Source organism: Zalophus californianus, chromosome 5 (assembly GCF_009762305.2).
Source record: "Zalophus californianus isolate mZalCal1 chromosome 5, mZalCal1.pri.v2, whole genome shotgun sequence".
Classification (NCBI taxonomy): domain Eukaryota; kingdom Metazoa; phylum Chordata; class Mammalia; order Carnivora; family Otariidae; genus Zalophus; species Zalophus californianus.
Window position 1 is genome coordinate 55,893,348 of NC_045599.1, and position 24,298 is coordinate 55,917,645.

Consider the following 24,298-nt stretch of genomic DNA (forward strand, 5'->3'; position numbering starts at 1 on the left):
AGATCTAACTGCCTTTATTAAGTGATTCATGAATTGGGCAGCATCCCCATCCAACAAGTAGAACTCTGCTGAGCTAAATAAGAGAAACTTTTTTAAAATCAAGAGAGGGCATTAAACAAAAATGAAGAAAAGAATGTATTAGCAAGGAATACATTGTTTAGGCAAGGCTGCCCTCCTGAGGAGAGTGTGTGTGGTCTATCAGTAAATTTCCTAGTATAGACCAGGAAATTCCATAATGACTGGTTAAAGGTTACATTCTCTGGGGGGTTGAATTTATGTTAGGTATTAAGGTTTATTTTACTGATGCCATTTGGGGACTGTAGTTTTCTCTCTGATAACCTCTTCCCCTTTGGGGAACTTCAGCATCCTCCAGTCCATGTCGGTCATGTGACTTAACTCGCTCTGCCTTAGGGGTGGATGTGACATCAAACTTCTCAATTGGGATCCTTTATCAGGACTGATAGGGATGAGTGGGGGACCTAAGCTTCCTTGAGGCGTTGTTCTTGCTACCCAAGAAGAGAGCCATCATGAAGAGCCTGTCTGAGAATGAAGCCAAAGTGGAGAAAAACTGAGTTGAAAAATAGACGTATACATGGAGAGGAAAGAGGCAAGGGAAGGGGGAAGGGGGAGAGAGGACATTTGAATTCCTGCCACAGAGGATCTAATGACACTGTTTCTGCTTGCTTCTAGATCTGCTATTAATCTCCAAATATATAGAGAGGACTGCCACAATAAATATTTAAGTTGCTCTTAGGAATTCATTATAAATGGAACTTCTTTCTTTCCTTTTTTTTTTTTTTGAGGATGGGCATTTCCTGGTTCAGTCAGATCCTTAGGGCTGAGTCATTGTAGCACATTTACCAATTTTAAAACTATTTAGCAATGTTATCCTAACATTGCTTTATGAAATTGTCTTTGAGCCAGACTTATTTAATAATTGTCTAATGAGGTGAATAAAATATTTGATACATTTTTGTTCTATTTGGTAATTGTCATGTTTTTAGTTTTTTCTAAAATTATAGTCTGGCAATATTAATCCCTCGTTAAAACGTATTGCCTCCTTGTATCCTCTGCCTAATTAACTGGGTCCATGGTGTCCTTCCGAAGTGTCCAGAAGTCCTGCGCCAAGACAGTCTCTCACGGAAAATCTGCAGAATCTTTATCCATCCACCTGTTCAAAACTCTGCCCGGGGGAGCTCGGACAGAAAGCTTCAGTTCAAGCTGAGCTACCGTCAGAGGACAGTCTGGGCTTAGGAGCAAGCCAGCTAAACCCCCGCGTCAGGAGCCGAGGCCGGCGGCACCCCGAGCCGCGTTTCCAACGTCACCGGGGACCTCCCCTCAGGTCGCGGCGGGCCAGCGGCCAGCACCGCTCTCCGCGGAGGGTCCGGAGCGGCCGGCACGGGGCGGGGCGGCGGCGGCGGGGGCGGGGCGGCGGGGGCGGGGCGGTGGGGGCGGGGGCGGTCCCACCGGCCCCGAGGCCGGCTCCGGCTGGGCGCGCTGTCAGCTGACTTCCCCACCCACGCGCTCGGCGCTTCCTCATCGCAGTCGGCCGGGAGGTCAGGTGTCGAGGCTGCGGCTGGGGCAGACCTGGGCCGACCGAACAGCCAGGCGGCCATGGAGCACCGCGGGTTGGGGCTGCCGGCGCTGCTGATGTTGCTGGCGGCGCTGGCCCCGCGCTCCTTCGCCGCGCCGGGCCCGACCCTGTGGCCTATGCCGCTCTCGGTGAAGACGTCTCCGCGCCTGCTGAGCCTCTCCCGCGAGAACTTCTCCATCTACTACGACCCCTCGTCCACCGCCGGCCCCTCCTGCTCCCTCCTGCAAGAAGCGTTCCGGCGGTGAGAGCTCCCCGCGCGCGGCCGGGCGGAGGCGGGGCGGACCCCCGGGGTGCTGTGCGGGCGCGCTCTTATCCCCATGGCTCAGACGAGGAAACAGCCCCGACCCGGCCAGTGACCTGACCAAAGTGACAGGTCTAGAAGATGGGAGAGCCGGCTCGGACAAACACGAACTGACACCCAAGCTCTTCCCTTCCCCCTTCTCCCTCCTAAGGGACAGTGTGGGCGCTCGAGAACCCTGGTTTGCGTGCAGGATACTGAGGGCAGGGGGTAGGTTGTTCGGAATCCGTGGCCCTGTTCGCCTTGGAGGGGAGAGTAGGGCGGATGGAGGGGGTGGGGAGTGGCAGCTTCTTTTTTGAAGGGAATTCTAGGAAAAAGATGAGTGCTTAAAGCTTGAGACCAGGATTCCCAGGGTGGGTTGCCGTTTGTAGGCCACCTCCCCACCGCACTGGCCAAATCTGGTAACAGGTCAGAAAGCAGAAGGTCCTCAGGTTGGAGCATTGCCCAAAACTCCCAAAACTCCCAAAATCTGTTTCATACGAAAGGTTGGATGTTTTCATCTAATTACTTAGATGTGATCCGTGCACCGCAGTATCTGCTTTGCATTTCCCGGCAGGCTGGTCATGTGCTTGCTCTGGCAGCTTCCTGTTTAGTTCTGGAGCACCCCACATTTCCATGTCTGGAACCCCTTTGGCCACCGACAGGGTGAATTGTGTAATGAGGCAGCCCACAGCCTGGCTTTGCTGACCACACCAAATACAAGACAGATTGCTCTTGGGAAGGTGTTCCGGCGTGCCTGTGGTGTCGCCTCACTGGGAGAGCCGTGGAGGCCGGACTCTCCTGAAGGCTTAGTTACTGCAGGAGAGGGGTGTCATTTGGTGGTAGCTGTACTACCACTTTATTCCCCCGGATGTTTGTTTCCAGTGGGCATCATAGCTTAATTTTGCCGGCGGGTCAGCGTACACCTGGTGGGGAAAGAAATGCAAAACTAGCTTAACACCTGCTGGCCCCAGATAGGCCTGGAGCATAAGCTCAGACTAAAGAGGCCCTGGATGGCTTCTTTTTCTTCAGTCTTCTACAGCTGAGTGGATATTGTTACCCTCACTTTAGACGCATACTCTAATGAGCCTTTGGTACTGAATCTGCTAAACGGGTCAGAATGGCTAGAGTCAGTGTGAAGGAGTAAAGCCAAGGTGGTTGTTGTTTGCCTTGGGATATTGGGGAGGAAGAAGTACAGGAAGGTCATCTTAAAGGAAGATCATGGCTAGGAAATCTTTTAAGACTCAGTTTGTAAAACCGTATTTTCCTTCTGTGCCATACTATTAGTAGAAAAGGACTTGGTAATATGCTTGAAATGACTAGTAGGAGTATGGCAAGAAAGTGTGGAAGACCCGTTGACGGTGGTTGGATAACCAGGACTTGAGTCAGCTTTGAGATGGTTTAAAAACAAGGCTAGGCATTTCGAGGCAGTGCAGGTGATTATCTGGAGTTGGCCTAACTAATTCTTGCCGGTGTGTGAGGCAGCTGTTGCTAATTACACCCTACATTGTCAGGAAGCAGGTTATAAAACATTAGCCCTTATGGCTAAGACTTGAAGGCATTCAGGTGAGCGTTCTAGGAACTCAGGAGGGGCAGTATCTATTTCAGAGTAAAAGTGCAATGTGGTTGGCAGAATGTAGAGATGATGGGGATGTTCCAAAGAGCCTAGGTAGTTGGGAGCACACACAGTGTAGGCCCTAGATCGTTCGGAACCAGAGGCTCCTGTCTTTGCAGTGCCCAGCTTATGTCGCAAACCGTGCGTTGAAATAGTATGCATTTTGGAAGCAGAGAGTTCAGTCCTCCTCAACTTGTAGAATGAGGTCCATCGCATGCTAGTCACTCGTTTGTTTTCGATGGACAAATAGCTGCACTCCCTCAGTTCCTGAAAAGCAAAATTAACCCTTGGACAGCACTGCTTTAGAACCCTTCGAGTTTTCTGTTAGAGTTTTAATATCCAGGACCAAGGTTCTCCGTATTTGGGACAAGCCAGCGCCTAACTCCGATCTCAGAGCGGCTGGCAACTTTAATTTCCTTTATTAAAAAATTTATTTAAGTGTGGTAAAATACACAGCAGATAAAATGGACCATCTTGACCATTTCTAAGTTTACAGTTCAGTGATCTTAATTTGCTTCTGAATCTGCCGAGGTTTTCCCATGGAGAGGGCTCTCCGCACCTTCATCCATTCCACTCTCTCACTGGTTAACTTGCACATGCTTCCAAACTCATTGGAACTTAACCTCTCTCTCCTTTTCTGGAAACACACCAGATGTTCTTACACATAAGTAGCACATACAACCTCTGGCTTACCAAATCTACAAAATGTTAACTGCTTTGAAGCTTATCTGGTCTTTGAGTACTTTTAAATGCTGTTTTAATATCCCCTTTCTCTGGTATTTGGGTATCAGCAGAAGGTAAATTTTCAAGACCCTGTCGAGAATTCCATGGCCTTTCTTGGGGGTGGGGTGGGGTGCCTTAGCTCAGATACTTTTGTTGGAAGATGAGAGGAACTCTGACTCGATTATGCTTAAGCAATAAGAACACCTATTATCTCACACTTGAGGAAGTTCAAAATCAGGATTCTAGTTGACTGAGGGGCTCAACAGTATCATTAGGAAATCCATATTCTTTTTATCTCTGCCACCTTTAGTATGGCTGCAACTGGTCCAGGCATCACATACTGAGAAAAGGGACTCTTGGTGCTCACTTAGTGTAGGAAACTTTCTGCCACCACCACCCCTGATGCCCCACCTCCGTCGCTAGTTATAATTGGCTTGCATACCTGAAGCGTGATGGGATTACCATGACTGGTTTGATTACTGGTTCTAAACAGCAGCTTCATATGAGGCACTTGGAAGCGTGGGGGTAACTTCTAAAGTTCCCATGTCCGTATCCCACTTTCAGAGATTCTAATTCTGATGGTCTGGACATCAGTATTTTCAGAAAGCTCCCCCCAGAAATTGTAATGTGCAACTTGGGGTGAGAGCCTCTAATTGGACCAATACCGGGTAGCATGGGTGGGAGGGGTCAGCTGCAATGTCCACTGCCACGTATGTATCTAAAATTTGGCTACAGTGCTTTAAAAATTTGTTTGCATTTATTTCTCACACAGATACCATGAGTATATTTTTGATTTCAGCAAGTCAGAGCTCGGCCCTGCTAGACGTAATAATGCAGTAGAGCTAAAGCAACTTCTCGTCTCAGTTGGCCTTGAATCGGAGTGTGATCTTTACCCCAGTATCACTTCAGATGAGTCCTGTGAGTACCTGTGCAATGGGAGTGTATCGTGTTCTAAGCTGCTCATTAGGGATTTACGTGCCACAAAAGGTTCCGTGCCATGAACTATTCTGAGTTCTTGGTCAGTGAGTTATTAAGTGTTATTTGTAAAATTATCATTAAAGTCTGATGATAAAAGTAACACATAGTCATTGCAGACAGTCTTTACAGTAAGTGGAGGAAAGAAATCATTCCTAACTGCAGAGCTCAGATACTATTATTTCGGATGTGTTGTTTTTATAGAGTAATATGTTTAAATATTATACATAGATATAAGTATAACCATATAAAAATGACATGAAAATGGGGTAATTCTGTCCATGTGGCTTTTGTATTCTGCTTTTTGGCCTAACATTATAAACATGTATTAAATATTTTTCTGTGACATCATTTTTAGTGCAGTAACTTAACTTGACTAATCCCTTATTTTTGGACATCTAGGTAATTTCTTTTGAAGATAAATCTGATAAATCAAGATAATTTGACACAAAGATAATGCAGAACGGGGGGAGTGGGGTGGAGCGATCATTTTACAATACAATCACCATTTAGCTATATATTTTTGTTGCCTAAAATGTTTGGGCTTTTCCCAAGTTGTTTTGGAAGGAAACAATTGTGCAGGCTGTTTTTGTAGGGCCTACTGACTGGGAAGAATGTGGAATTACAGCAAGGAACCAAGGGGAGCAATGTGAGGACGTAGGTGCTGGATAAGTGCAGACAGAGCAGATGGGTGAGTGGGGTGTAAGGATAGAGGGGAGTGGCTCCTGTGTTCTCAGACTGCTTTACACACAGTTAGGTTCACCTCTTCATCCTCCTGAGTGTAGATCAGATTTCTTAATCATACATCTCTGAAAAGTAAGTTCATTTCTCTTCAAATCTCTGGCTGTTCTTAGAAGAGAAACAGGATTATCTGCCACCATCAGAAATGTGATTTCAGTCGACAGCACTCAGACACTTCATGAATTCGGTTTTGCAGTCTGAATTGAGATGGAAGTGGTCGTTAACTGGCCAAGGAATCTTTGCCGTCTGTTAGCAACACTGATGACACAGCGTAAAGTCCAGAAAATGGCTGTGTTTTGAGAGTGGAGAGGTATATAGCTTGTCATCCGTTCGGCTTGGCAAACCTTCTTGGTTCTGAAAAGGAGGCTTCTTAGGACAAGGTGATAGTGAAATTTTTTGGTTGAAGGACAAACTAGTCTTAAGTTTTGAACTAGTTGATGATGATGATTAGAAAACGAACGCAGATGGAAATGATATCAGCTGTTCTAGAGTGAGAAACTGTTGGAGGAAGTGACAAGTGCTACGTCATTATGTATTAAAAGGGAACATATGCCCTGTGGACCAGAAATGAACTAGTTTCTACTGTAGAGAATTAATTACATATAACAAGGATGTTCAGTGCAACTTGCCTGTAATAGTGAAGAGTTACAAACAAAACCACATGCTCATCAGTACAAGAATGACTGCATATGTCTTGTCAGTCTGCACTGAAGAATACGACACAACAGCGAAGAATAAAGAGGCAGAGTGAATGAACAGCCTGGAGATCTTGCAGAGATAAACTGCTGAGGCGGACACAGGAACGCCGTGTAAGAAGTAGGGTACCATTTGTATATCAGTACACACACATGGACACACACATACAGCAGGACTACATTCGTTACAGTACGTGTATGTAAATGCCCAGGGGAGGGTCTGGTAACTGTTTTTTTCTGACCAAAATAGAGGGAATTGAGTGGGCATCTCAGAGGCAATGTTAACCTTACCAATTTTATTTTTATTTATTTTTAAAGATTTTATTCATAAGAGACAAGCAGAGGGAGAAGCAGGCTCCCCGAGGTGGAGGGAGCCCGATGCGGGACTCAATCCCAGGACCCCGGGATCATGACCTGAGCCAAAGGCAGACGCTTAACTGACTGAGCCACCCAGGCACCCCATCTATTTTATTTTTAAAGTATCATACATTGATGTCATTTGTATGTACACTCTTGAAGACAAAGTAGTTACAGTGCAGAAAGGGATAACTGAAAAGTCCAAGATGCCACTCCCATCCCACATCGGGGAGGGTAATCATTGTTAACGCCAATAATTTGTTTTTGAAATAAAAATTGAAATTCTACAGCTTAGATGTCCATATGTTTAGAAAACAAAACCTCCTTTTAACTGTTCTTTGTGGGTTTTGCATTGAGTTGAATCAGAACTCTTGTTAAGATCATCAGCTCCTGGGGCGCCTGGGTGGCTCAGTTGTTAAGCGTCTGCCTTTGGCTCAGGTCATGATCCCGGGGTCCTGGGATCGAGCCCCGCATCGGGCTCCCTGCTCAGTGGGGAGCCTGCTTCTCCCTCTCCCGCTCCCCCTGCTTGTGTTCCCTCTCACGCTCTCTCTCTCTCTGCCAATTAAATAAATAAATAAAATCTTTAAAAAAAAATCATCAGCTCCTGGAAGATAATGAGCATTGAGTCCATGCAACATGTTAATGTGTTTAGGTGATTCTTTGTGTTACAACTGTTTCTGGGAGATCTTAAAACTATGATGCATTTAAAAATGTTTTTAGGGCGCCTCTGCCTGCAGCTCCCCCTGCTTGTGCGCTCGCTCGCTCGGTCAAATAGGTGAATAAAGTCTTTAAAAACAAAATGTTTTTTAAGAGTAACCAGTGAGTCTAGTGGCTAAGAACTTGATAGAGATGGAGAGGAAACATGATTAGAGTGTACTCAAAACAGCAATCCCTGGCTTAGCCTGGCCTTTCGCTAACTCAGCATTGTGGTCTTCTCATGGAAAGGGCTGCCTCATCAGAAGACTGTCACCTGAGAGGGTCACATGAAATTGGCTGTTGATAGAGCTCCTTTCCCTCCCTGCAGCCTGCGATTGGGAGCCAGTGTGGGCAACGGTGGTGGCGGGGCGGTGGTGTGGTTCAGATAGGATATGAGTCATTAACCTGCAGCCCTCGAATGTCTTTGCTGCAGCAGAGCCCGCGTCTGTCACACCCGCTAGCTTCCGATCTCCCTGTTCTGTCTGGTGCTTTACTTTGTGGCTGTCTCCACTCTAAACCTCTGCAAAAGTCTAAAATGACTATTGGTGCAGCCTTAGGCAGAGTGTGATTTAAAAGATCGAAAGATCAGCGTCCCCCCTTTGCCCAGAAGCAGCCACCTGGAGCCCCCGTTATAGATGGGTGTGAACTTTTTATTGAGTGGAACAAAGCTCAGTTTAGCTAAAGTGAGTTAGGAGGTGAATCTTAAGGCAGATTTAGGATGATAGTCGGGGAAGGTGGGTGCAAGGCAAGTAGAGGAGCACAGAAGTAGAAGAGAAAGAGTGGAGAGAACACTCTGGCCTTAGGGGGAGTGGAAGATTTGAATGCTGCTTGAGGCTTCACAAGGAATTACGGAACTGAGGAATGTTTGCCCTTTGGATTTAAAATCCTAGCTGAAACAGGAGCCTACTCTCTTGAGGGGCAGTGGAGAGAATAACGCACCTGAAGGGGAAAATGAGGAATTGTGGAGAGGACACCGAGATTCCCGACTTGAGCAGCTCTCCTGGTTGGACGAAACTACTGTGCCCTGCAGAGATGAGGCACACGGGGGACAGGCAGGGAGGGTGTGGAGCAGGAAAGTGGGAGGAGCTCAGCTTTGGGCATGTGGGGTTACAGGAAGCCACAGGTTATCTCTGTGGAGATGTACAGGAGGAGTTGGAGAAGTAAGCCTGGAGCTCAGAAGAAAGGAATGGTCTGGAAATATCAATTATATGTTTAAGAAATACGTTGTGTGTCATTGAGGGCTTGATGAACTTTTTTCCCCCCAAATGCAGATACTTTAGCTGTGGAAGGACCAGTGGCTTTTCTTAAGGCCAACAGAGTTTGGGGAGTATTACGAGGTAAGTTATATGTAGTTGGATTGTTATTTTCTAGTAAAGAAATATTTCCATTTGGTGCTTTGGGAAATCAGCAAAAGTTTGCTTCCTTAAAGCCTTTACAGATGGTTTGTCAGGTATTTCTAAAATTATTTCCATCATACACATATGCTTAGAGCATGGGAGAAAGATCGCTTGACTTTTTGAAAAATGCTTGAGCGTTACCATATTTATATATGAATGTAATTCGTTCATGCTCTTGGGACTGTAATGTTGACAGAGCTATAAATGGCTCAGCCTGCTCTGAGTGGGGCATTTCGTTCCAGATTGTTTCACTATCATTTCTTGTCACCTTCAATAGCAAGTATCTCTCCCCCTCCATTTAAAAAATTTGTTTACTTACAAACAGAATGTCTCCGATCTGTTACTGAACCTACTAATGCAGAAGCATAGAAACAAAGAGAAAATTTTCCCAATAAAACATATCCTTCAAATAGTGGTGAAGTTTTCAGCTTGATAGGGTGAGACGCTAGTGACCTCACTACAGTGTAAATAACTGTGTGCCATCTCAGATGTGACTCCTTACACAGTTGTCTTCGTTCTTCTCCAGTGTCTCCTCTTGGGGTTGTTTCTGATTTTATTACCAGTTTTCATCTGAACGCTTTGGGGAATGGGTTGATTCTGCTTTTGTTTCTTGGCCAGGGATCACTTGATCCTGAAAGTCTTGTGAGAAGACATGCTGAGGTGCGGTCAACTACATTGCACCACGATGGTGGGAAAAGGGAGAGTGCCCTTCCACCATTTTAAATTCCTGTGGATTCACAAACATAACCACGTTTACAGAAAGTGTTAACGGTATACCTACCTCAAGGGGTTGGAGGCAATAGGCAGAGAGAAACCATAAAAGCTTTTTCTGAATTTCAGAGTTGGATCAGAGTTTGGGTATTGGGACATTTATTTTTCCTGTTCAAAAGCTTCTTTTACTTCCTCTAATTTGATGAGATATTGTTGTACTGACTTCCAAATAGTATGGTTTTAAAAAAGAATATTTTTTTTTAATGTGAGCTAACTAAAGTTACAGTAATTAAAAATAAAGGTGGCCTTGGATTTGATTCAGGTTGAGTGTTAACCCAGGCCCCCCCCCCCCCCCGCCTTTGTTGAGGATTTTTGTATTTATGTTCTTCAGGGATATTGGCTAATAATTTTCTTTTTTCTTTTCTTACCTGTTTTTGGTATTGGGGTAATGCTGGCCTTGTAAAATGAGTTTGAAAGTATTGCCTCCTCCTGTTTTTTTTGGAAAAGTTTGAGAAGAATTGGTGTTAATTCTTCTTTGAATGTTTGGTAGAATTCACCTCTGAAGCCTGGTCCTGGGCTTTTGTCTGTCAAGAGGTTTTGGATTAATGATTCAGTCTCCTTATTAGTAAGCAGTCTTTTCAGTTTTTTTTTTCTTCATGATTCAGTTTTAGTAGGGTGTATGTTTCTTGGATTTTATCCATTTCTTCTAGGTTGTCAAATCTGTTGGCTTATAATTGTACATAGTTGTTTCTGATGATCCTTTTTATTTCTGTGGTATTAGTTATGTGTCCTCTTTCCTTTCTGACTTTGAACTATTAGGTTAAAATTTTCCCCGTCAGCCAGAATGATGAATTAGGGTAAAGTTGGGGCGCCTGGCTGGCTCAGTCGGTAGAGCACGTGACTCCTGATTTTGGGGTTGTGGGTTCAAGCCCCATGTTGGATATAGAGATCCATTAAAAATAAAAATCTTTTAAGAAAAAAATTATGGTGGGGCGCCTGGGTGGCTCAGTTGGTTAAGCTACTGCCTTCGGCTCAGGTCATGATCCTGGAGTCCCGGGATCGAGTCCCACATTGGGCTCCCTGCTCAGCGGGGAGTCTGCTTCTCTCTCGGACCCTCTTCCCTCTCGTGCTCTCTATCTCTCATTCTCTCTCTCTCAAATAAATAAATAAAATCTTTAAAAAAATTCTGGTAAAGTAAGGGGCAGTTAGAGGAATTGGCCTGTAATATAGTATATTAAGGAAACAATCCACTTGAGTGAAAAATGTTCAGGAGATAGTCTTTGCAGCTATGACTAAAATATTTTCAGTTTTAACTCGGGCTCTTATTTATAGCTTCATGGTGGTTTTGAACCTTTTCCCCCTCTGTTAACTTTATGTACCTTCTGAAATTACTATATTTTATCATAAAAATTCTTCTTTATAACGCTATAAGTTTATTAAGTAACTAGTATTTTGTTGTGTTAAATCACTATTCATTTTTGTGTTATCGTTCAAACAAAACTCAGTGTGTGGGTACAGTGAAGTAAAGCATTTTGATGAGATGGCAACAGGAATTTTTTTAAAAACCGAGCTTTGACTTTAGAAAATACATTAGAGGGTATAGGTATAACATTATATTTAGTTTTATTTGCCTTTTCTGGTTATGGGTGTATGTTTGCATAATACTTTTATTGACTCATATAAATTCATGCAATAAATTACAAATTTTATTCTTCCTAGGTTTAGAGACCTTTAGCCAATTAATTTATCAAGATTCTTATGGGACTGTAAGTATGGTTATTATGTTACTAAAAATTGTTGAATTGCTACAAGAAAAATGTAAAGTTTTTAGGTGTTTATTGTTTCTTGATTTGTTCTTTTACAGTGTTTTGTTCTTTTACAATTTGTTCTTTACAAATGTTTCGCTTCTCTGGTAAATGTAAATTTCACACTTTCTTGTTCTAAATCTTTTATGCAGTACTTGCAAAGATACAAGTCTTCACTGAGCTCAAGTCAAGAGAAAATTCGAAAAATCACTTTTACTTTGTTTTCTAGTTCACCGTCAATGAGTCCAACATTATTGATTCTCCAAGGTTTCCACACAGAGGAATTTTAATTGATACAGCTAGACATTTCCTGCCCATTAAGAGTATTCTTAAAACTCTGGTAGGTGATTATTTTATTTTCCCCATTTTCTGTGCTGAAGCTTTGTCCTTTTATGGTGTTACTTTACATGGGTTCGTGACACAGTTTTGTAAGTTGGATCATGGGGGGTTGTCTGTCACGTAGTAAAGCACTGAGCTTTCTTTCCTCCCTCCCTTAGAAAGTCTGTTTCCTCAACTGAGAAAGTTAGTGCCCTTGAATGTTGTGACCTCCATTTAATTTATGTAAAGTGGCATAGAAAGGAGGCTGGAAGCTGCTTTATCCCTAGGGAAATGTTCCAAAGGAATATGGACTTCAGATGGTGGGAGCTGGGGCTGAGGTTGACAGGAACTGTTTTTTCCTGTCCACTTTTTATTGGTTCATTCCCACTATCACTACCAATTTGTAGGAGTATGGAGGTTTTCCTCTTATGTTTTTCTGCACCTGCACTTGATCTCTTAACACAGCATCTTACTAAAAAGTGCTTTTTGCATTTGCATTAATGCCCTGAATTTTTTTCTCCAAAAGACCTTATCATCACTTTTACAAAAGAAATAAATGCTTAGTGTAAAAAGTTGGAACGTAGATGTAGATGTGCATACGTAGTAATCCCATTAATTGCATTTACCAAAGGTTGATAGAAATTTCTATGTCCCATTTATCTCATCTTACACTTAAAAATGAATGTATTAACACATATGACATGACTCTTTTAAAAAGTTAAAACTTAAATGGAATTGCACTTTTGCTACCTCAGAAAAACTTGTTATGGACATCTTTTTATGAGAGCATTATAAGGTCTGTACCATCTTTTTTAAAGAGTTGAATATCACATATTATATACCATGTGAATTTAACCATTCTCGTGCTGATGGACGTCCAGGTTAATTTATCACAGACAGTACTGCAGAGTACATATTCTTATATTTGCACACTTGTCAGGATTATTTCCTGAGTATAAATTCTTGCAAGTCAATTTCTGGGCTTAAGGATACATTTTATCTTGGGGGACATCTTAAATTGCTATGTACTGTCAGATTGCCTTTTAGAGGGGTCATACGAGTGGATGCTTGGCCAACAGGGGGCACACTTTTGCCATATTGTTTGCTAATCTGGTTGTAAAGTATATCTCCGTGTTTTAATTTGCACTTATGTGATTTTTTAGTGAATACAAGGCTTTTTTACTTATTGGCTGTTTGTATTTTTTTATATTGTAAGCTACAAATTTATTTTCAGTGTCCATTTTTTCTTTTGGAATGATTCCTTGTTGACTTAAGAGCTCTTACATTTGTTTATATGTGTGTCAGTGGTACTTTGGTATTTGCTTTTTATATACTTATCCATTGTATATTGTGAAGTTTTCTAGATGTGTTTTTTTAAACTATAGTCTTTTTTTGTAGAAGTATAAATCATTTTATATGTAGCGTAAGATCTTTCAATCTAATCCTTTATTAGTTTTGGCCTTAGGAAGTGAGCTAAGAAAGGAGTCCCGAACAGGGATATAAATATAAAAATGACCTCTCAAATTTTCTCTTAATATACTTTTTCAGGGCATGTGGCTGGCTCAGTTGGTAGAGCATGTGACTCTTGATCTCAGGGTTGTGCGTTCAAGCCCCAACATTGGGTGTAGAGATTACTTTAAAAAATAAAATGTTAGGGACGCCTGGGTGGCTCAGTCGTTAAGCGTCTGCCTTCAGCTCAGGTCATGATCCCAGGGTCCTGGGATCGAGCCCCGCGTCGGGCTCCCTGCTCCGCGGGAAGCCTGCTTCTCCCTCTCCCATTCCCCCTGCTTGTGTTCCCTCTCTCGCTGTCTCTCTCTCTCTGTCAAATAAAATCTTAGGGGAAAAAAAAAAAGATGGGTGAAGTGTTAGGTGTCCAGCTATCTAGGCTGGGGGAGAAGAGCGATACATGGTGCCTGCCAGCACTTTGAGTCTTAGGCAAGCCTCCTAAAGATCCCTGCCCTTCCATTGCATCGAGATCAGTAAATAAACCTCTTTAGTGGGCGCCTGGGTGGCTCAGATGGTTAAGCATCTGCCTTCCGCTCAGGTCATGATCCCAGGGTCCTGGGATCGAGCCCCGCATCGGGCTCCCTGCTCCACGGGAGCCTGCTTCTCTCTCTCTCTCTCTCTCTCTCTCTCTCTCTCTCTCTCTCTCTCTCTCTCATGAATAAATAAATTAAAAAATCTTAAAAAGAATAAATAAATAAATCTCTTTAGTATACCCCAGGCTTTTTTCAAGCTGCTACTTTGTTGCTGTGTCTAGTGGTTATTTTATTTAAAAAAAAAAAAAAGATTTTATTTGACAGCGAGAGAGCACAAGCAGGGGTAGCAGCAGACAGAGGGAGAGGGGGAAGGAGGGAGCCTGATGTGGCGCTCGATCCCAGGACCCTGGGATCATGACCTGAGCCCGAAGGCAGACGCGTAACTGACTGAGCCACCCGGGTGCCCTTGGTGGTTATTCATTATGCTTGCTTTTTAAGGGCAGAGACTTAGTTTCCTGTTGCCCTCTGGCTCTTGGAGTTAAGCCCAATGATTTTTTAAAAAGTCGCACTGGTTTTCAAAGCCAGATGTTAATAGAGACTCATCCTCCCAGTGCAGGTCCCCAGTATCTGGGGTGCCTGGTGTGGGGTCTACTTCTCTGTGCATCTGAGTGCCCCCTGCTTGTGGTTAGGTCTTGCCAGGGCTTTAGTTCCTAAACGAATCTCCACTGCTCTGTTTCATGTGGCCTTCTCTCTGTGATTGACCGTGGAAGGTCTGTTCTGCCAGCCTTAAGTGTTGTCCACATGTAACTTATCTTGGTGTGTCAGTGGGACCAGGTAAACTTGGGATCTTCCTACCCTATCTTCTACCTGACCCCCACATCTTTATCTTATTCTATATCTTATCAATATCAGGGGTTGGCAAACTAGAGCCCAAGGGCCAAATCCAGTTTGTCACCCGTCTTTGCTAATGAAGTTGTCCTGGAATACAGCCACGTGCATTTGTTTACACTTCGTGTGACTCTACATCAGCAGGATCCATGGTGATGGAAACCGTGTAACTCACAAAACCAAAATATTTATTTCTGGGCCCTTTATGAAACAAGTTTGCAAGCCCCTGGTCTTTACTGAGGAACTCCCTCCTCTGATGGTAAAAATCTTGCCATTATCCACAAAAAAACTTCTTTGCATAATTCCCTTAAATGAATCAGGAAATCCTTTCAGTCCTGGTGGAGGAGGGCGGCTTCTTTAAGTTTGAATTCTCTGGTAGGGCAAACCAATCTCCGCCTCTGTTTTTTTTATCTTTTTCAAATAATCTGCTTGTATTTCATATAGGTATTGTTTATTCCTCCAGAATATACATAAAATTGATAGATTTCCCTGAGAATTTCTGAGAATACTGCATTTTTACCAGGTTTCTTTCATTTCTCAAGGAAGGGATGGCACTCAAATCTCAAAATTGTGTTGAATTCTGTAAATGACTTTTTCTGGGGGATTATAAGTCCTGGTACTTATATACCCCTATTCCCAAACATGATAGCAGCTAAGAACTATTTTCCATTCTTGGCCAACTCCTAAATACTTGGAATTTAGAAGATTGCTACCTTCTCGTAGAACAAAGTTCTAGCTCCTTGTTTAGAATAAATACAAATGCTGAATAGGCTTTTTTAAAAGGGACATGTCACATGAAGTATATAAGATAAATAATTTATACTTCTTTCGCATTCTTGCTTTGCTGAAAAAGAAATTTAAAAGGAAGTAGACATGTTGGAAACGATCCTAAATATAGATAAATTGGATTGTGTATGTCTTGTATCTGTGTATATCTGTGTTATTATATATAATTTTTTTAACATGTTTGCTTGCAGGATGCCATGGCTTTTAATAAGTTTAATGTTCTCCACTGGCACATAGTTGATGACCAGTCTTTCCCTTACCAGAGCGTTGCTTTTCCCGAGTTAAGCAACAAAGTGAGTAAATGATGTTACTGTGGTCGGTCTTCAGAAATGTTGGTATGGTTTCATCAGAAGTTTTTAGCTTAAATGTTTCTTATGGATAGAATTAAAGTGTAGAAGTTATGTTTGTGGTTTAAAAACATAATGAGCTGTGGCTTAGCAATTTAGATCCATAAAAACTGTTTTTATAATTAAGTTATTGTAAATAAAAATCTAGTAGTTACACAAATAAAATTTTAAAACCTTAACGAACATAAGAGACCTGAAGCACTCATAACTACTAAAAGGTTGAGTATTTTTATCATGTAGCCTAGAATTGTACTGGATTCTATAAATGACTTTTTCTCTCTGAAAAACTACATAGAGAATTTGAGAGATGAGAGCTCCTTAAAAAATAAAAGGCTGTCTCAGAAGTGTTCAGATTAACTGTATTATGGAACAGCGGAGGTGGGAGCAATCCTCATGTCCTCTCGTCCCATCTCCCTGTAAATACAGAGAGTGTTAACTGACCTCCTCATCCAAAGTTGTAGTTAGGAAGGGACAAAACCAGCACTCTCAATTTAGTCCTCTGTCCACAATCTCAAGCTTTTTCCAGTGTTATCACGTAGTACAGGTGGAAATGGTGGTGACACTCCTCTGTTTTTGTTTGCTTTTGCTTTCTTATTACACAAAATCTCAAACATATGCACAAGTAGAATAATGACTCCCCTGTCCTCGCCACCCAGCCTCAGTAATCAGTACGTGGCCAGTCTTGTACCACCTGTGCTCACCGTCCCTTGCCACCATTATTTTTCACGCAAATCCTAGACAGCATATCTCATCTGTAGAAACATCTGTTTTTGTTAAAAACAAAGAAACTCCATAATACGTTATTGCAGCTGAAGAATTAACAATCCAGCTAGCCAGTCATTACTTAAATTTCCCCAAGCGCCTTTACCTTTTCTCAATGAAAAAATTCTTACCTGCAATGGGATACAAATGAATTCCATACATAGTGGTCAGTTAGTATATCCATTGTCTTTTGATATATAGGTGACCATCCCTGCCCATTTACCTTTTTTTTTTTTTTTTTGGTAATTTGTTATTTTTGTTAAAACTAAATCATTTTTCTAGTTCCCAAAGTCTGGGTTTTGCTGTTTGTCAATTAATATGTTTTTTTGTCTCCTATATTTATTGTAATTGAGTAGTTAGATCTGATCTTGCTTAGATATACATTTGATGGGGGTCACGGGACCAAACTTTTTAGGAATTGAGCATTTATATATAAATTTAGATATAGCTTATATGTACTATTTATTCATACCTTGAGAAATATGCTACAGTAACACCTTTAATTGACCTTTATCTTTAGTTATAACCCATACTATTTTTTCAAGTGACGTATAAAGGGATTGAGAGTAATCTTAAAAAACAACAACAACAACAACAAAAACCCAGAAAACAAATCACTTATCACAGCATGTCTGGGGATATTTTTAATGCTGATAGTGATTAAAATGACTTTGAAAGGCGACAGCTCAGTTTTGTAATAGTGTGTGAATTTTTATTCTAAAACTGACAAGAACAATGTACTCAAGAGTTTTCACAGGCTTGACTTTGGAGTCATTTTGTTTCTATTTTGTTGTATGGTTACGTAATGGTAGATGTTCCTGAAACAAGAGGAGCTAGTTGAGATACATCTATTCGTAAATCAGGAATTAACCCACAGTGTGCTGAGAGCTTACTAATAAGATATGGTAAACAAATAATTTTAAGTGAGTCCTCCAGGGACATTGGGCTGGCTCAGTGAGTAGAGCATGCAACTTACGATCCTGGGGTTGTGAGTTCGAGCCCCACATAGGGTGCAGGGCTTACTAAGGAATGAATGAATAAATGAAAATGTGGGGATTAAGAAAAATTTAAAAAGTCCTCCAACATCACATAAGACTATTTAATACATTGTGATACTAGAAAAATCACCTGTCCATTACCAGTGTACAAACAGAACTGTTAACAGTATCCTAGACAAATACATGCCAAACTTTTTAATAAATATGGCTTTTACAGGGAAGCTATTCTTTGTCTCATGTGTATACACCAAATGATGTCCGTACGGTGATAGAATATGCCCGATTACGAGGGATTCGAGTCATACCAGAATTTGATAGTCCTGGACATACACAGTCTTGGGGAAAAGGTAAGGAGTGTCTTTTTTAAGTTGCAAAGAGTGAGTACCTGAGTTCCTCCATCTCTTGTGACCAGGTGTTTATTCATTTTGTTCTTAATCGTGGTTTGCACCGAGGCAGCACTATTGACAGGTAGAACTGAGTAATTATTGTGAGCAAGTTACTATGCTAGGCACTGCCCAAAGTATAAAAACAAGGGCTAAAGGAAAAATTGCAAGTAGAGCATGTTAAGTCAGTTTAAGAAATGGTTTCATGGACAAGAACACTTAAAAGGCTTTTGAGAGATGAAACAGTACATTCATGTTTCTGGTCAAGGGAGTACAAGCACGGCATCGGTTGGGAGTGGAGAGCAGCAAAGGGCAGGAAGCACTATCGGCCGGCTAAGAACTGGCCGTGGAGCCACACTACCTGGGTTTGAAGCTTGTTTCTGCCTTTTATAAACTGAGCGGCCTTGAACAAGTTACAGAATGTCTCATCTCAGTTTCCCCATCTCTAAAATGTAGCAACTATCATGTAATTTTCTTGAAGGTTAAGTAATGAATGTAAAGCATATAGCACAGCAGCTGGCATTTATAATTGTCCAGTATTACCAGGGTGGACTTGGAGAATGTTGGGGAATGTGGTGAAATACAACGTAAAGGGCCTTGGGTGAGAGATGTGGGCTCCATCAGGACACATGGAAACCACTGAAAGTTATAGGGAAGAAGCATCACATGATGGGGACCATGCTTCAGGAAAACCTGTGTGAGGAAGTGACAGATTGGAAGGGGAAAGAAACTGAAGTCCTAGACCACAATGGTGATAATGGGAATGGAAAATAATGTACGGAACTGAGAGACATTCTGGATATAGGATCCAGAGAACCTGGCAACTGATCAACTGTGGAAGAAGGAAAAGTTACAGAGGAGAATAGTAGCGCCCTTACCAGAAAACAGTAATCAGGAGGTGCTGCTGAAGGAACTTACTGAACAGAGAATTTGGTTTTTGTTAGATGGTATTTGAAGTGCAGCTGGGATATCTAATTGTGTTGAACAGGGAATTTGGAACATGGATTGAAGATCGAGAAAAATGGTCTGGGTGCCTCACTGATATGAGGAATTCTTAATCTCAGGAAACAAACTGAGGGTTGCTGGAGTGGTGGGGGGGTGGGAGGGATGGGGTGGCTGGGTGATGGACATTGGGGAGGGTATGTGCTATGGTGAGCGCTGTGAATTGTGCAAGACTGTTGAATCACAGATCTGTACTTCTGAAACAAATAACGCAACATATTTTAAGAAAAAAGAAAAGATAGCAGGAAGGGAAGAATGAAGGGGAGTAAGTCAGAGGGGGAGACGAACCATGAGAGACGATGGACTCTGAAAAACAAACTGAGGGTTCTAGAGGGGAGGGGGTGGGGGGATGGGTTAGTCTGGTGGTGGGTATTAAGGAGGGCACATTCTGCGTGGAGCACTGGGTGTTATGCACAAACAAAGAATCATGGAACACTACATCAAAAACTAATGATGTAATGTATGGTGATTAACATAACAAAATAAAAAGGGTCTGGGTGAGCTGAAGATTTGGGAGGTACTAATATTTGAGATATCTGAAGTAGATAAAACAGAGTAAAGGAAAGAGAAAAAAGGTATAGGGGATAGGATTCAAGAAACAATTCCTTACCTTATTTGGAAGAAGTTACCATAGTAACTCTTAGTAAATGTGCTTACTTTTTTCTATATAAATTATCTTACAGCTTCAACAAAACAAAGTAGTATAATCACATGCAAACCCATGTCTGTCTTTGTGATTAAAATATTTCTTCCAGGTCAGAAAAACCTCCTGACTCCATGTTATGATGGACCTAAGCAGTCTGGGACCTTTGGACCTATAAACCCTATTCTGAATTCAACTTACTGCTTCCTGTCTCAGTTTTTCAAAGAAGTTAGTACGGTGTTTCCAGATCACTTCATTCACTTGGGAGGAGATGAAGTGGAATTTACATGTTGGTATGACAGTTCTTTAAAATCCTTGTTTTTTAACCACTGCATTTGAAGGAGGTATTAGAGGTCTCCACGTGAAAAGGGGAGACTGGGGGAAAGATGTCTGCTTGCAAGGTTTTAAGTTAGCAACAGAACTCGAGAGTACAAGCTTTTAGGAAGGAGAATCAAGATGTGGAAGATAGTGAAGACTGAAAAAAGACTACAGTGAACAAGAGCAGCTTTAGGGAAAGGGCAGTGATTAAGTGGGGGAGATGTTTTCAAATAAAAATCCTCTTTGCCAGTAGCCCTAGAGGAGAGAAGCATGAGAGAGGGAAAGCCATTGTCAGAAGAAACCAGCTTCTGGAAAAAATTACTTGCAGTGGAAAACTAGAACTCATAATAGTTTTTTAGGCTCATTTTCTCCCTACAAACTTTAATAGTTTTAAATCCGCACAAATGAAGTTAGGGATATATGCTGCTTTAAAGACAATGAGTTTATCAAACTTCTAATCACTGTTTTTGTTGAAGGGAGTCCAACCCAGAAGTCACAGATTTCATGAAGCGGAAAGGCTTTGGCAAAGATTTTAAAAGACTAGAATCTTTGTATATTCAAAAGTAAGTTACCTGTAAGCCTACTTTTATTTTTATTTCATCTGTGCCTTTTCTAAAAGGTTTAGCTATTTAGTACTGTTTTTTCATTTTCTCTCCACCCCTTGTCAAAGTGTAGATATTACATACTTTGTTGTACAAAGTGTCAGTGAAAAAAATCATCAAAAGGAAGCAATATCCACTTTTTTTAAAGCAATGAAATGATGACTAAGACTTGCAGTAAGTGTTGAAGGGTAGCACTCCCTGCTCAAAGGATTCAGTTCAAAGCCCTGGTTTTTCTGTGAAGTTTTTATCACTGTCCAGCTTGTGAAAGTCATTCCCTTTGGTCAACTCCAGGACATTTCTTTCACTTGATATCTGTGACGTCTAGTATGATAGCCACAGCTGCATGTGGCTGTATTTAAATTAAAAGGAAGAAAACTGTCAATTCAGTTTGTCACATCAGCCACATTCAAGTGTTCAATAGCTGGATGAGGCTAGTGGCTGCCACTGGAAAGCACACAGAGAGAATGTTTCCATCATTGCAGACTTGGACTGAATGGCACTGTACTATACTAGTGATAAGTAAACGTTTTCTTTAAAGGGCCAGAGTAAATATTTTAGGCTTCATGGGCCCATGGTTGCATAGTATTCTTGTTTTTTTAAATAATAATTACAAGTGTGAAAACCATTTTTAGCTAATGAGCCATATAAAAACAGGCTGTAGGCTATGGTTTACCAAATCTTGAATTAAGGAAGGTCAGATTCTTGTTTTGCTTTTTGTGTGGTACAGTCTAATTTTCTAATCCTGTAGAATACCTGGCATTGTCTAAATACCAGGAAATATTTGTGGACTGATTGTCAGCAGCTGTTGAATGCTGGGTAATTGACACCACAGGCTAAATTACAGTTTATTCTAAGATACCCATGCAATTACCAGAGATTGTGGTTTGTGTACTACTGTGTGAGTTGCCATGTCTTCCCCACTTTGGGACATGCCTAGCATGTTCATTCTGCAAATAACTTTTTTTTTTTTTTTTATCTGCAAATAACTTCTAAACCCCTCTGCTGTGTGACATTCTGAGCCATGTGCTGGAAAGAAGGAACCACACTGGGTCATGACCCAGCCGTCGCAGGTTCTGCTATAAAGCTGTGCTGTAGTGAAAGGCAGCTCCCAACCCGCAATCCTTCATAGAAAAGGTTCATGCGTTAAACACATTGTGAAGCTTGTGCTCTGAAATAAACTTTTTTTCCCCCAACGATAGGCTTTTGGGTATTGTTTCAACTATCAACAAGGGAGCCATAGTCTGGCAAGAGGTTTTTGATGATCACGTGAAGGTAAGAAGTATGAAGACTGCATTTGATTCTGATATGAGAGACTTACCCTTTTAACATCTTGGAAGGAAGGAACCCTAATAAAGTTGTTGCTAATGCAATGGGGAATTAGCTTACCTTTGAATTTAAACTTTGATTAGGCAGTAGCTGTAGACGGAGACTAGTACCACCTCTCCATCTCTCCCTTCCACCTTCCTCCCACCACCATTTGTCACGTATTTGAGTACTTTGAGGTTCTTTTTTCGTAAGGGTAGAACAAACAAGAATGAGTCTTTATTGCTACAAAGGTAGTCTGTCAATGTATATGCTTTTTATTTTCCCTCAGGTAACTGACAATTTCAAATCCAGCTACTAGTAGTATCTTTCCAGAAGGGTTAGTGACATCCTCAAAGTTCCAAAGCAAGAACAACAGTAGTGTGGTACAAATGGGAATAAAGCCTTAGTTCATTATACCAGTATGGTGTTGTATATAGGCAGAAGTTAAATATCCAACCTTAAGGTTGATGAAACTTCTAATTTTAAGGCCCTACAACCAGTAACATTTAGTACTAACTCTGAAGGGGAAAATGTATGTTTTTTCAAGAATCGTAAGCAGTCATGTCCCTAGCTACAATGACTTTAACTTTTAATTTCATTTTTAATTGTTGGACCTCATCATACATAGCTTCAGCCAGGCACAGTTGTTCAAGTTTGGAAAAATGAAAAGTATGGTGAAGAACAAACTCAAGTCACAGCAGCGGGCTTCCCTGTGATCCTTTCTGCTCCTTGGTACTTAGATTGGATTAGTTATGGACAAGACTGGAGAAAGTACTATACAGTGGACCCTCTTGATTTTGATGGTAAGTGAAGCACCCATCATTACCTTGATTTGTTAGCATATAGTCAGTAATATCCCGGTGGGAGATAGGGAACAAAACTATTTGTTTACTTATAAAACAAAAAAAGGCCCCAGTACGTTTTAAACTTCGTGAAAGAAACCAGAACTTCCAAAGTGGATTTCAAGTTTGGTTTTATCTGTTTCCATTGATGAGCACTGGTATACACCCTACATTCTAAAGCCCCTTGACTGCATTAACCTTGTATCATATTTTCTTTTGATGGGCCTTTCCATTGTACGATACAAGGAAGCCTCTAGTCAGTTGCATGGATTTCAGGCTGTTGGGGGAGAATGGTGGAGCTTTAGGCTCAGACCCTCTTCCTTAAGAACAGTTCTACTTTATCCAACTTTATACACCAGATTTCACAAAATTTCCTTCAAGAAAATTTCAAAACCGTAGGCCTATTAGGAATTGACATAACTTTCTCGACAAATTATTTTCTGAGATTCAGAAAGTCCTAATTACTGTTAAAGTGACAGTCACTAGGGAAAAATGGTTCTGGAACCCAAATAAAAGTCAAAATATGCTAACAAGCACCATGGGAATAAAGTTTGCTACCCTTTTTTGGTGCCCAGTTTCTGCTGACTACACAACAGAAATGTTGCCCTACAATAACTGCCTTTGTGTAAAAGCTTTGAGCAACTACTTGATTTACATCAATTCAATGATTTTAATGTAGGTTCTCAAGAACAGAAAAAACTTGTTATTGGTGGAGAAGCATGTCTATGGGGAGAATATGTGGATGCAACCAACCTCACTCCAAGATTATGGTATGGAATTTAAGTAGTAACATTTGAATTAAAAATTAAAAGTCCCTTATTTTTCCTTCTCCACGTAGGGAAACACTAGAAATTTTCCCAAGCATAGATATTTAAGTAAACGTGAATTTAAATTGCATTGGTGAACATGTGGTTTAACTTTTAGGCCTCGGGCAAGTGCCATTGGTGAGAGACTCTGGAGTCACAAGGGCATCAGAGATATAGAGGATGCCTACAACAGACTAACAGTTCACCGCTGCAGAATGGTCAGGTAAGACATTTTTAAAGCTAGGACACAAAGGCAGGGGTGATTGATTTTTTTCTATAAATAGAAATGTATAGCCCCTAATTTTTGTAAGGTAATTATACCTTTATGGAGAAGAGATACTTGAACTTTTAAATCCATCTTGAACCACTGTAACAAGTCTTTTTTTCATTAATTAATGCTCTGGTTGGTGATTGACTTTATCTGTTCTATAGACGGGGAATAGCTGCAGAACCTCTCTTTACTGGATATTGTTACTACTGAGTACAAAACCAAAAAATGAGCCTAAACAAAGAAGAAAATAGAAGGGGACAAAGCCCACAGCAATCTGTATACAATCAAGTTGATCTTGAAATCATGGACAGTAAGATTTCATATCCTGTTTTTAAATAAAATACATCTTTTTAAAGATTGAACCTTTATACATGCATCTTGCTTGTGAAAGCAGCTCAAAAAAACCCCTTGTGATAACACTGACTATATTCCATAGTAATAACTTTCTCATTATCCAGAACA

General features: G+C 41.4%; 1 protein-coding gene and 1 non-coding gene across 2 annotated transcripts; both read left to right on the forward strand.

The window, feature by feature from the left end:
• Positions 1-1,455: 1,455 nt before the first annotated feature.
• HEXB (hexosaminidase subunit beta) lies at positions 1,456-24,198 on the forward strand (the record flags this gene model as incomplete). The annotated part of the gene is made up of 14 exons (XM_027604415.1): positions 1,456-1,835; positions 4,982-5,127; positions 8,945-9,010; positions 11,501-11,547; positions 11,816-11,926; positions 15,749-15,850; positions 17,882-18,011; positions 19,805-19,985; positions 20,487-20,573; positions 21,812-21,884; positions 22,546-22,720; positions 23,439-23,529; positions 23,684-23,788; positions 23,998-24,198. Coding segments are annotated over 14 exons (1,743 nt in total), but the record flags the coding sequence as incomplete, so codon positions are not given.
• Positions 10,652-10,724, forward strand: TRNAR-CCU. The gene has a single exon. It is a non-coding gene; the product is annotated as a tRNA-Arg (tRNA).
• Positions 24,199-24,298: the final 100 nt, after the last annotated feature.